The 14,192-nt window shown below is 39.7% G+C and overlaps 1 protein-coding gene across 1 annotated transcript; it reads right to left on the bottom strand.

Moving 5' to 3' along the window:
- Window positions 1-97: 97 nt before the first annotated feature.
- On the bottom strand, window positions 98-13,473 carry si:ch211-197l9.2 (protein SOGA1). The gene is made up of 11 exons (XM_043224465.1): window positions 12,549-13,473; window positions 11,260-11,484; window positions 9,489-9,644; window positions 7,630-7,695; window positions 6,345-7,484; window positions 5,635-5,715; window positions 5,259-5,420; window positions 4,844-5,095; window positions 3,273-3,316; window positions 1,830-3,195; window positions 98-1,084 (listed from the first exon to the last, which is right to left on the bottom strand). The coding sequence occupies exons 1-11, from the start codon at window positions 13,326-13,328 to the stop codon at window positions 938-940; spliced, it is 4,419 nt and encodes a 1,472-aa protein (XP_043080400.1). The 5' UTR covers window positions 13,329-13,473; the 3' UTR covers window positions 98-937.
- Window positions 13,474-14,192: the final 719 nt, after the last annotated feature.

Here is a 14,192-nt window from a genome sequence, read left to right as displayed (position 1 = left end):
ATGTGAAATGCGAAAAAGCAGCTGTGACAAAGACTTCCCCTAAAATTAGTTAAATATAGCAGCAGAGAAGAACTGACAATTTCTTCCGATAAATCAGGTTGTTTAATTGCATACCACTATATATTGTTTCATGGAATAAAAAAAACTTAACATATTTACTTTTTTCTCTCTCTCTTTGTGACTACCGCAGTTGAATAGCAAAACCTGAAATATCATTATTAGGATGATATATCTTCAAATCTCATTAATACAGGACTAATACAACAACATTGATTTTGCATTTATGCCATAAAAAGTGCCACATTTCAAATAGCTACAATTCACAAACCTAATCTCTGATTAAGGTGCTTGGCCCCCAAATCTGTTGTTGGCAGATATTAAACGCAGGTTATGTTACTTTTAAGACAGCTATGAGAAACGGGTCACATTCATAAGGCATCTAAAAACATTCTACACAGATTCTATTATGCATAAAATATTATATTAAAAAAGAATAGTAAGTCATACATTGTTTTACGATGTGTTGCATGATTATATTTATTTAAAATGTAACAAAGCAAAATTCATCAAGGATCTAGAAAGTAAAAAGTGGATCTTGCTGGAATTGGGAACATCAGCATGATAACAAAATGATTAATTCTGTACAAGCCCTATTTAGTTTCTCTATGAAATTTAAAAATTGTAACGAATACTAAAGCCAGTAACTTATGCTGGAGACATTTCCCTAACCCCAAGCCCAGAAGGCATCTGCAAACATGTTTTTTTTCGCTGTTTTTGAGTGATGGATTTTAACTTGCTAAAATGGAAATGAAGACGTAATCAGTTTAACCGAAAAAAAAACAAAAGGTGTGTGGAATATGTAGATGGGCGTTCCAGTTCTGAAGAAATCTGTCCATGCAGGCCTGTAGATCCCAGAAGTGTCACGGGGTCAGTCCCTTTAAGCAAGAGAATCCCCTTTACCACGGGATGGGGGGTGTTCGTGTGCGCGGGCCTTGTTTTGACTGTGAACGTGTCGGAGGTTTTTTTGTGAGGGTCGAGCAAAGCAGGATGTCAAAGAGCGTGAGCTGCAATCACATGCTCCTTCCTGGCAAAGACAAGGGAAAGAATAAAGAGATTCGCTCATTATAACAAATCATGTTACGTTAAAGTTCACCCCAAAACATTTTTTTTTCCAAAAGTGGTGACAGAATTTAAATTTCCTTCAAGACAAAGACTCTGGGTAATAATGTAATAATGTAGATTTATTTGTATTTTATAAACATGAGTTCCGGTTCAATCCTCCTAACTTTATGTGTCCCAAAATCTTTAAAATACACATTTACTCACAAATTAACATACATACCAAGAAATAACTTTTGTTGAGGAAGTCAGTTGTGAACTCCCTAACAATTCTGAGCAAGTCTGATTCATACAGTGACTAACAGGTGAGTTTGAGGCCATTTTGTGAATCTTTCGCTAAAAACTCGCTAAAAAGATTTCCGGATTCATGAGAATTATTTGTTCCTGAACACACAGAAGAGTTTGCAGAATGACTAGATTTTAAAATACTGCCACTTATTATTTTTGCAACCATTTTAGTTTCACTGAAATATTAAAAATAATTCTCCTGGATGATTAAAGGTTTTTTTTGTCATGCATTAAGCTGAAAGGCTGTTTGTTTTTATCATTTTAGTTTTTAATAAATTATTTTTGTGTATTTATACTTGTATTTATATTTTATATTTATCATGTATTGTGAAATGACAATGTTTCATCTTGCCATGAATATAGCCAAAGTTGCTGACATGACAAAATAAATCATGTCATGTTACTGAACAGGTTAAACTAACCTCCAAGCCCTTGTTCTTGCTGACTGAACCCCTGTCGATTTGGCGCTGAGCCTGGCTTTGACACACCGTCTCCTCTTTTTGGCTTTGTTTCATAAATCTGCGGTTCACGATCTTGGTGATGCTGTCGTTTCTGACCAGTTGCACCGCTGGTATACGAGACGGTGGGTGCTCGGATTTCTTTGGACCCGTCTGAGCGATGTGATCCCTACGAGGTGCTGGTGCTTTCTCCATCTCCGGGTTGGTCTTCTCTCCTCGACCACACACGTTGCGCAGAAACTCATGGACCAGACCGTACTTATGAACGCCAACATTTTTACGGCTGCCGTGTTTATCGCTGCCCTGCACTGATGCTGAATTTGGCCTGCTAGGTGTCGAAGCACGTTGCGTCTGAGCCCACAAAACACGCTCTTTTGCTCCATAATCCAGCCTGGAGGAGGCACTCAGAGACGACGAGGAGGACAAAGAGGATGTGGTGAAAGAGGATGAGGATGAGGGGGATGTGGAAGAGGAAGACTTAGTGGAAAACGGAGAGGATGCGGAGTGCCTGCGTTGTATTTTCGGGGAGGTGGTCTGTGTTTGAAACCGATCTGCTGAACCAGGGACCCTTTCCAATGACACTGACGTCTGCGGGGTTCTTGAGGATACAAATGAGGTCACTCTGGGAGACCAGTGCTTCGCAGCATAAAGACATCGAGGACCATCGGTTTGTAGCCCAACTGTGGTCACCTGTGGTTGGGATTGAGTTTGCGTTCCTATACTCACAACACTCACCATACTGCTCCCAAAATCCTTCCCTCTCTTCCTCTCCAGAGGGCTGGATTGGGAAGTTTGCAGCACGCTGGCTGTGATTTCTTTCATGTCATCACTCAGGTTGGCTGAGACGTCCAAGTTATTGAAAGCCAAGCGTGAGGGAGACGTCACACTGGAGGTCTGTAGACCAGAAGAGGATGTAGAACTGATGACAGCCATCGAATCTCTCTCCATCAGACTTTGGCAGTCAAACGGCAGGCTACTCAGCCAGTTTTCATATGCTGCGACCCAGTCTTGGTTTACAAGGCCACAGGAAACGGCATTGAAATGTGGTTCCTGGCTTTCCTCGAGCTCTTTCTCCTCTGCTGCTATCAGAGAGCTCATTTGGATCCTTTTTGCTGATGGTGGGCTGTAATATATACGAATGCCTGTTCTCTCCGGAGCAGTGTGGCTTCTCTGGGTCAGCTCCTGGTTTAGGTTCAGACCAGGGAAACTGGGAGGCATGATAAGAGCGTCCCAAGTCTTACAGGGGTCTTCTCTGTCCATAACGGCAGCTTCATGACTGAGGTACTTCCAGTTCTTGTTTGGCTTTGCCATGCCAGTTTTGAGAGGCATCCTGTTGGAAAAGCAAACTCTGTTAAGAAATTCAGTCAGATCATTTGAGTTCAAACTATAGTGCAAAATCAAGCTTACCTCTCCATTTTTGCTTCTTTGATCAACATCTCGTGTCTAGGAGACTGAAAATGCATCAGAAGTATTATTACTTGTGCATGCATAATTATTTAATTTGTGTAAATATCATGTATTAAATAACAAAAAAATGCATAAAGAACACATTTATGTTAAGAATAAAATGAAACAATTTAAGGACTTGTGATTAAAACGAGAAATATTGTATGCAATGCATTGCAATTCAACCTTTCAGCAGAAAAATACTGAATCATTTTAAGATGGGGAATCCTTCCCATACTGCTTAGCAATGAGCAGTTTAAGATAAACTGCATTAAATGGAAAAGCCTGTCTTATTTAAGAAAGTGTGTCAAAGGGATAGTTAGAGATTACAAAAACAAAAAATGGCAAGAAAACCCATGGATCAGGGGAAAAAAAAAATATTGGCAAAATTTCTTTGCACTCTAATCCAGGCTTTACTTAACCCCATCAAACTGTCACTGTCTGCATTCCACTTTTATTAGTAGTATCTATGAGAATAAACAGGACTTTTTGTTTAAAGGAAAGAATGAAAGTGCTGTAAACCTCGAGGACAACAATACAATTTAAAGATCCATTATGCAGTTGTTCCTTTGTAAAATGCTTTTTTCTTTCCCTCTCGCCTCCATTCCCTTAACTCTGCACAATGTTACCCTCCGTTTACTGTAAAGGAAAGTAAACTCCTTATTTGAACTTCGGCTGAGCTTTGATAAGTCTCTCTGTGGTCGCTGTGGTTAGGCTAAGCCTTTTTCAGAATCTGAAGTTGTGATTGAAGCTGATGTCTGCACTCTGCCTGCTGTCCTACAGTCCCAAAAGGGGATTAGCCTAAATTCAGTTGCCATGCGGCCTTTTCTCACACACACACACCCACACACACATACACACACTCACGGGCCTGCCTCATATCTCTAACCACTGTTGCTGTAGTAGGACTGTAAAAAATGTATTTTATTATTGATAGTTCAGACTTCAGATAGCAGAGATCATGAACTGCTGTTCAAAAGTGTGGAGTCTGTGAGATATCAGAATGATTTTGAAATAAGTCTCTAGGGTTCACCAGGGATCTATTTAAGTGATTTAATTTCAATTCAAAAGTTTTTCTGGTTGAATATTTATCTTTACAAAAATTACTGATGACAACGTTTGAGCGGTCACAAAAAAAATGGCAAAAAATAATTAAATAGGGGAAATAGGTAAATAGAAACACCTGATGTCTCATTTAAACAGTAGTTAATACATTAGATATCATAAACTAATTTCTACATAACATGGTTGTTTTTGAATAAATTAAGTTGGATAAATAATATATACAAACATACATTTGTTTACTAAATTATCAATAAATATAAAATTATACATGGACTAACTAATGTTAACAAATTGAACTTTTTTTATAAAATGTTAACAATTAAATAATAGTGTATCCTCCAAAAGAAAAAAGTTTCTAGCAAAACCTGTTTTGATTGTTCAGCTTTGACAGTCAAAATGTCAAAGTTCCACAATACACTAAATATAGAATTATTGCTTCAGTGTATTACTCTACTTTTTGCTCTGACCTGCATTTTTCTATTTTGCTTAGCTGTCTTCAACCCCTCGCACTCTAGACGCACATGGTTCAGGTGTTCGAGCAGTTCCTGCCGCTCAGAGCTCCAGCTGCTTTCACGGACCTTCAGCTGTCTTGTCAGGTCCATCACTGCAGTGTAGGACTCTGCTAACAGGTGCTGAAGCTTCTCAATGTGGTCCTTCTGCAAAGCCGCATTCAGGTCTGATTGACCCTTTACACCTGCCTTCTCAGCCGAACCGTCCAGCTATAAACAAACACAAACAGCTTGATGACATTTCTGCTTCAATTTCCTCCATAAGTCCCTACAGACGCAAGAATGAAGAAAGAGGAGGAGACGACATGAGAGGCAGACAACAGGTTCATTGATACTCTCTGAAGGGAATTTAAACTGATCTTTTAGTTCTCACCCTGCTTATGAGGCTCTTGAGCTCTGCACACTCCACGACCCACGCTGCTTTGGCATTGGCAAACTGCCGGATGACAAACTGGGCTGCCCTGTGCTGCTCCCAAAGTTCAGAGAACAGATCCGACAGTACTGTCCTGAGGTCTGACAGCAGTGCGCTGCTCATCTAGGAGAGGAACATACAGTTGTGAATGAACACAATCAGACTAACTGGAAATGAGCAGCAGGTTACCAAACAGTGCTATTGGGAATCTATGCTCAAAGAGTAGCCATGTTTAGCTATATTATGAAAAGTGCACATTTTTGAATGGCCTTCTTTCAGGCTGAATTTATTGTTGAAACACTATTATTTTTATCCCAGAAATCATTCTTTTTCATACCTGACTGTTGCACTTCTGTTGCAGATTATATTTGCAGGATTTTGACTCCGTAAGCAGATGAAGATCATTCTGACAATACATCTGAAATGAAAAAAAAAGTGTTTTTTCGAGTGACATAAACTTTTAACATTTTAACATTTATTGCATAAAATTATTTATATTATTCTGGTTTAAATTTGTCACACAGCAAATCTTTAAACATTATGGAAAGATATGAAAAGATTATATCATTTCAGATTTTTATTATTTTTATTGTTCATCATTTTCAGTCTTATTTCAGCCTTATTTTCTAGTATATATTAGAACGTATATTAAATATATATTAGTTTAAATTATGCAAAGGGTATAAAAAAATATTATGTAACTGTGCCTATTTAAGACACATTAAACATGTATTTTCCACCACAGAACATTATTAAGACATTACATGATGAGATGGGAAAGATTTGATGGCAATGCTTGAATAAAAACTGTATCACTGAACCACTGAAAAAGTGGCCAAAGTTGACTAAACACCCAACGTACATTTATTTTGCATTCAGTGTACATTAACATTTATTTATTTTAAGTTCTTGCTTTCTCTGGGAATAGAACCCATGACCTTGGAATTGTTAGTGCTATGTCTAAACTACAGGAAAGCATTTGCTGTTCATAGATCTCTATTTCAACCATCTTTATCAATAAAGATGAATTGAAGTGGCCCAGTTTACCTCAAACAAGCTCTTTCCATCAGCTGTGGGTCTCTCTCCCTGCCTCCATTGCTGGATGAACCATTGGAGCTGTAAAGTGAGCAGCACTAAGCTGTCCTGGTTACACTGATTTCCAACATTCCCTTCACATGGACGTTCTTGACTTGCTTGATTTTTCACATCCTCTTTCATTTCACTTAAATCTTTGCCAAATTGCAACATATTCTTCTCTGTATCAGGCCCAGGCCGCTCTGAATTTGACAGGACCTCCAGCTTTTTCACAAGAGCACGTAGTTGAGCTTGTAATACCTCTAATCCATTGGTCAAGGGACTCAACATGGGGTCCAAAAGCCACTGTTGTGTTTTGCACTGAGGATCTACTGCGGTTTTTCCTAAGTAGGGAGCACCAGCAGGAGAGTTATGGGTACATGTAGGTGAGAGGCCATTTTTTACAGGGGTTGTTAGGAGCTGGATAGTTGATCTGACAAGCAGTGCCTGGTCATGGATCGCAAGAAGACTCTGTAGATCTTTTACACCAAATGTGCAGTCTGACTTCCACTGAGCTTGTCCGTCTTCCTCTTTAGTTTCTGCAGAAAGCTCCTGTTCCCCACCAATGGGCCCTTCTCTGTGCATGTGGCTGATAGAAGAATTCTCCACATGATCCTCCTCTACATGCATCTGGTTCTCCTGCATTTTATTGTGGGTAGTCGTTGCATCTGACTTCTCTTTTCCATCCAGACATTTACCTCTAGGCATCTCCCCCTGTTTCCCAGTTTGGAGAGGTACTGCTGATCCTTCACTGGTCGCCTTCATTGTCTCCTCTTCTTCAAGGCTTCCTCCTCCTCGTTCACGCAGTTCACCCATCTCTGCTCGCAATCCTCGGTTCTCCACCTCTAGCTCCACTATTCGACGACTCAGCAGCGTGGCTTCCTCCTCCACCAGCCGCAAGTGAACTTTGACCTCTGCTTCTCGGGTGTGGGCAGAGTTAGTGGCACCTGCTGCAGCCTTGGTTTCATCCACCTCTCCATAAAGCAGGCGGTATTTAGCAAGCTCTTCCCGCATCACCTCACTCTCCAGGGCCATCTTTGTTAGCTTTTTGCACATGAGGGCAGACTCTTCTTTGGCAAAGTGGAGCTGGCATTTCAAATCAGCGCTGTCATCCTGCAGAAGACAGGTGTGTTAAAACAGTTGGCATATATCAGAGGAACTCTGATGACTAATGCTGGCCCTCTACCGAGACCTGTAACAAACCAGCACTAACCTTCACAAATCAATCATTTAAGACTAATCTAAGTCCCAAACTCACCTGTGGAGAGAGCTTCTTTTCACTCTTGCTGGATGTTGATCTCAAACTTCGTCTCTTTAGAGAATTCTGTGGATGCACCATATCCATAATTATTCTCAAGACATTTTAGCAGCTTATATAACACAGCTTATTATGTTTAAGTGGGTTGATGCAAATTTTCCCCCTAAGATGATGTCCTCCTAAGGGCATAAATGTTCATTTGTTTTATATTAATCATAGTTGTTATTTTCCATCATACCGCTGTCCACTGCATTCCAGTACTCAATGAAATGTGTGACTGTAAGGAAAGCATGCACCTAATAAACACACTCAATCATATTCGTGTAGTGAGATGGCAAGAACCCCAAATCCATTACTACACCAAACATCCGTACTGTTCCAAGTATGTCAAAAATGCTGGCCAGAGTCAGTCTATCTGTCTGCTGCTTTGTCTGGGAGGCTCAAACCCTTAAAAGTACAAAGAGCAGAGGAGGAGCATGTAGACTTCAAATTCTATTCTTTAAATATTAAAAATAACCTAATTGAGTTAATCCAAGATGTTAAGAGCAAGAACAAGCTAGAGAATTATATTCATCATATTATAGCTTGATGTTCTGAGATCATAAATTAGCAATTTAACTTAGCAAAAATATTTTTTGCCTCTAATGGATGAGTAAAAAGTGTTTGTATGTAGATTATGTTTTAGGTGGTGTCAGGCTCGCATGGGGCCTTGATAATCTGGTTGTAGCTGATTTGTTGTGCTGGTGAGGATCAGGAATGAGCAGCAGCTGTCTGAGCTGAGCTGTTGGGATCCACTTCTAAGCACTGAATCCTGGATTAAACCGAATGCGTGCCGTTATTAAAGACCTACAGGCCTTCATTGCCAATAAAATTGGACTTTGGTGCATTGGTATAATGGTAGTGGCCTAAATTTTTTATTATTGTGAGAAGGTGAAGGCAAAAAAACATGCCTTCCTGTTAGTATCTTTAGCATGTATGTGGTAATTGTACATCATAAGATCCACATTTAAGCATTATGCCTTGCAGCCAAAGTTGGACAAGGATCTCCCTTTCAGGTATACTTCTAAGTGGTTTCTTTCTCACTCTCTTCAACCTTTCAATTGCCCCATTTTTTTCTCTCTTCTCCCCCTAGCTGCATCTACAAGTGAGAATGACAGCTGCGGGTTGATTTCAGACCCTTAGATCATACTATGCCCTACCCAAGCAGTCAGCTGTCGGTTACACCCTCTACATACAGTTGGGGTAAAGGTCAGATTGTAATTCTAACGGTATCATGAAAGAAGTCTAAGCAACAAACAAATGCTGCTTTAAAGTGATATAAGGCAAAAAGTATATGGCAGTCAAAATTTGAAGGGGATCAAAAAAGTTGACCAAAGTTGTCCTAAGACAAGAACGCATTTTGGTTTCAGGATTTAGGATAACTTAAAAGTTTTTGATCCACAAATGTTCACTTAATACATATATATGTATAAATTATAAAAATATGTATCCGTTTTTCATGGTCAGTTTTTTAATGAATACTTGCATACAATACATGTATAATGTTAAAAAAAAAAAAGATTTTTATTTTAAATAAATGCTGCTCTTTTAAACTTTCTATTCCTCAAAGAATCATGAAGAACTGTATCATTTTATGGCAAAAAATTCAAAATCAACTACTGTTGACTTTGATAAAAAAAAAATGCTGGCTACCAAATCAGCATATTTTAATAATTTAATTTGATACTGATGACTTCAGTAATGGATTTACATTTTTTAAACTGTAATGTAATAATATTTCAGAATAGTACGATTCAGCCTTGATGAACAAATGGGACCTAAAACATAAACTTTTAAACAATAGTGTGTGCTCATACCACCTGTGATTTGTCCATCTCAGCCTGCAGGACCTGCTTTGCCACCTCCAGATCCTGCAGCCGTTCACGTAACTCCTCATTTTCCCATTCCAGACGTGAGTTTTTCTTTTGAATGGCCTCAAGCTCACTGTGTAGGCGAAGGGACACGCTTTTTGCCACCTGGGAAAACAATATTAATTTAGATTATAGTAAATACACTGCAAACCATGTGCTCATGCTAACTATCCACAAAAATGTTAATGTTAATATGGTAATTATCTCATGTCATTTAATTCTCTTGGTGAACACTATTAGACACAAGATGCTCTATATTTATAGAAAATACATATCTGAAACTTTATATGGAACGTTGCAAAATGAGGATTAAGTTACCATGTTTCAGCTGTAGTTTGTGACATTGAGGATAAGAAGAAATAAGGTGGTTAGTAAATTAAGAATTCAATATGGGATGATTCTCCTATAATCTCCCTTCTTTGCTACCCATTGCAAAGCACTCATCCTCTCGATGCTCAAGGGGTTGCTAACAATTGCGAACAATGTCAAGGGAAAACGATTAGAGTGCATGTGATTATACCACAGCATTCATCACATGACTTTTCTTTTTTTATATATCGCAGGACGATTATTATCAGCACTGAGTTCCAGGAGCAATTCCACAAACTTGTATTTCTGTGAAAAAAAAGTTAACGATGGAAATGTGGATTACGGGCCAAGACTTTGAAAAGGATGCTGTTAGATATCAGATTGCAGGACAGTCCTGTGGGGGTTGTTGAAGACTGAATAGTGAAGGCACTGAGAAGCGATGGACACACACACTGGCCCAGTTTGTGAAAGGAGGGTATCTATTTCTCTCACATGCCTTTAAAATAGACTGGTCATGGACATGCCCACAACACACACCAGCAGCTGTGCTTGGACACTTCCCCTCTCAAACACTGTGGCTATAGTCCTTGACACATTTACCGCACACATTCAAATATACACACTCTTTCATTCAACCTTGAGGATACTTCACATTGTGTTTCGCTAAAATACACTTTCACTGTTAATTCTGAGCAGACAGAGGGTTCGGAAGAAACCTGAGGAATTTGTTTTGCATAGTCTGGAGGCAGATTTCAAAAGAAAACAGCCATTTTATATGAGTCGCCCCGCTGTGTAAATTCGTTTTTAATTCATAACGTTCCTACAGAAAGCTCTGTCACTGATTGGCTGGGAAGTTCAAACCAAAAAATGCTTATGCTGTGAGTGGCCCACCACAAACTGAGCTACACCAATTGTCTGCCAAACACAAAACCGAGGGTTTTTCTCCTCATTTTACTAGTTGGACCACTTCCAAAAATAAAACCGCTCACTACACATGTCAAACTATAAAAAACAAAATGATATTTCAGCTCTCACCAAACCCTTAGTACCATGATTTGGGTCAAAAACCACAATGGAAGGATTACACAATCCATCTGAGTGCATGCTGATTCATAAAAATAGAGTTTTGACTCATTTAGTGACTTACTATTCAGCATTTAATTGGCACTAAGCGTTAAGCAATTTAGATAAACATCCTGTCCCGATGAATGCCATGGACTGCATCCAAAGCCCTAACAGTGGTTTTCCTGTACACACACCACTGTAGCTTAATTGCATCCAAATCATGAGGGAAACATCTATTTAATTGCACTCTGAATGTCAGTGATTGCTCTTTATGCTTTATTTGACCTCATACATATACTTTCTCACAGAAAACACCAGCAAATTATGACTGTAAGCACATCCTCACCCTAATGTCATGCTCAAGGGTCCTGATAAGTTCTCCGTCCACCTGTCCCGTCTGGGCTACGCGCAGGCTGCGTCTCTCTGCTTTCCTAAGTCGGTACTGGAGGATGCGACAAGCCTTGTTGGCCTGTTCCAACTGCTGTCGGAGTTCCTGCAGCTGGTAAACATCCTCCTCCATGTACATATCCCTCATCTCCAGCATCTCTGAGCGGAGCTCTTCCATTTCGTCCTAAAAATGCAGTCACACATTGTAAGCATCAGCTTTATAGAATTGAATTAATGTGTGGCAGTTTTACAGCCACCATAACTGTTCTGAAATGTGAGTTTTGATTAGAATATTCTACTTCGGTTGTGTGTACAAAGGGTGTTTCCTACTCGCTATCAATGTCAGTCTTCAGCCAACTCATCCAAGAAAACACTGGCCTTGCATCTTGAGTGCCAGCATGCTGTGAGCATTAACCCACACAACTAGGGGAGCGTGCCAAGAATGACGCACTGCCCTTCTTGGATACATTGGTGGCACTTCTGTTGACTTCTTGATTTCTACTGAGACACCTTGCACTTAATCACAGTAAAGCTTGTCTCGTTCTCACTGAACCCATCCGTCTCTTGCATGTCAGAGACAATGAGGGATGACACGAGCCAATTAGCGAAAGTACAATCTTATAAGAAGAGAGTAAATCTTACAGTATAAGCCACATCACGTGCAATTTATTTTTGCCTTGTTTATGTGACTGTTAAAAGGTATAATACATGTAGCAGACATTGTGGGATTATTTTTATTTAGCTTTACATTAAGTACGTAGTCCAGCACATCATATGACATGGTTTATGCCCTGTTGGCTGATGATATTAGATGCTTAATAGTCTTAATCCATCAAAACAGGCTGCATTAAGTACTTTATCTAAACTGGGTAAAGAGAAGGTACTAAAAACTGATTCTTACAAATATTTAAATGCAATTACACAACAATACATTGTTTCGGTAACAGAATTCAGACATCTTTTCATGTTTATGTTTCAGAAAAGCATCTGCATTTGGTAGATTTTCCATTTTTCCGGACGCTCAATCATGTCCACGATCAAAGTGTTACACAAAACAAAACATTTTCACAATGACAAAAGACTCGTGGCAATTCGAAAAGATTTAAATTTGAGTGTCTTGTATTTAAAGAGCAAATATGAAATGTGTCCAACTTTACCTACCTGAACATAATTTACACCATGCCAAGACACTGTCATTTCAAACAATTAACAAACAAACAAATCAATGAATGAATCAACCAACCTCACCTTTAAATATTCATTTTCTGATCTCAGGTCATCAATCTCTCTCAGCAGGTCTTCATGCACCCCATCAGCAAAGTCTCCAGTCAGATCCGAGAATGCCACAGACGAGCTCAAGTTCAAGCGACTGTCCAGAGAAACGTAGGACCTCTGGTCTCCAGGAGAGATGCTTCCCTCTCCAAAGCCAAACCCTGGAGACAGGGTGGCATTGATCAGACCGTCTTCTTCTCTGTGTCCTGATGATATTTGCTCAGCTGAATCGTCCATCATGTCTTCGTCGGTAACTCTGTAACAGACTTCACCACACTGGGTATCAGTGGACTGCTTATGCTCCTCGGATGCGTCCGAGATCTCAGAGCTGCTGTCGGTGGAAGACAGTTTCCCGGCAGCACAGCCAGAGTCCTTACTCAGGTCATCAGACGTGATGCTGCCATCCGACAGCTTTCTCCTCCCGCACGATTTACTGCGATTGCTATCGGAGCGCTTTCTCGACTCTGGTCTCATCTCCTTTTTCCCTGTGTGGATGTTTGGCGTGACCGATGCCCCACGCTTTGGTTTCTTACAGTGCACCTCGTTGGCTTTGCCCTGTGAGGCTGCCGGGATGATTTTAGACCAAGCGTTCGCCTGGGGTTGTTTTGACGTCATGTGTTGCACATGATGCCGGTGGATTTGTCTTGACGGCTGCTGGCTGCTCGCTTCTCCGCAGGCTTTATCCTGCCCGTCCCGTCCGTGATGGGATGAGCGTGCATTAGACTCGGGATTTGCCTCAACTTTTGTCTTTGTCATTGTGTTGTCGTAAAAAGACGATAATTTCCTCTCATTTACCTTGCATTGCTTTTTACAAACGACGTCGAATAGCCAGTAATGAGATGAGCGACTCCAGCAGAATCCTCTCAAGAGTTGGTGTGAGATGAGGTAAAGTTAAGGTAAATCCGGGTAAAGACGTTAGTCTAGTGTTTGAGTGAATATCTGTACTGTGTGTGGCCATGTGCTATAAAAACTCCGAAATCTCCGCCCCAAAAACAGGAGCTTTACACTCTCTCTCTCTTTCTCTCACTGTGAGTCACATATAACTCAGCTTTACTGGCATTATTACGAACAGCTATAATAGTGGCAAACAACATTTTACTAGCTTAATCTTTTCTAAATTCAATTAGTTAAATATCAATTTAGCTATTTTTCTGATTTATTAATTCATATGATGGTCTATGAACACACACTTATGACTGAAATCGGTAACAGCGTCTGTATTATCCATTCATTCATTGATTCATTCATTCAGTCGAATAGGACGTAACTTCATTGATTCAAATCTAAGTCTATTTCCTAAACATACACTGCTTGCAAAACGAAGACAGTTTGTCAAAACTCATATGCTTCTCGGTGGCACGGAGCTGAAAATATAAGGTTACACTGCTCCGCTGACATCTAGTGGCTTCACGTGAAAGTAAAGTTCAGAGGATGTAGGCTGTAGTCAAGGGAGGCAAGTATGGGACGCGGTGCATAGAAAATTAGCATAACAGCCTTATTTAGAATCTATAAAAATAAAAAAATAAAAAATCGTAAATGCCAAATAATTGTGTCTGCTAAATTAATTTAAAATATGTTTTTTCTTTACTATTCTGTTTATTTAAAATTCATTATTCATTA

Source organism: Puntigrus tetrazona, chromosome 23 (genome assembly GCF_018831695.1).
Source record: "Puntigrus tetrazona isolate hp1 chromosome 23, ASM1883169v1, whole genome shotgun sequence".
Lineage (NCBI taxonomy): Eukaryota > Metazoa > Chordata > Actinopteri > Cypriniformes > Cyprinidae > Puntigrus > Puntigrus tetrazona.
This window is presented reverse-complemented; position numbering and strand designations above follow the sequence as displayed.

Coding starts and splice junctions, on each gene's coding strand:
- si:ch211-197l9.2 (XM_043224465.1), bottom strand. CDS start 13,328: ATGACAAAGACAAAAGTTGAGGCAAATCCCGAGTCTAATGCACGCTCA. Junction 7,696..9,488: donor CTGAGATGGACAAATCACAG/GTGGTATGAGCA, acceptor GTGCATCCACAG/AATTCTCTAAAGAGACGAAG. Junction 3,317..4,843: donor AGCAAAATAGAAAAATGCAG/GTCAGAGCAAAA, acceptor ATGCATTTTCAG/TCTCCTAGACACGAGATGTT.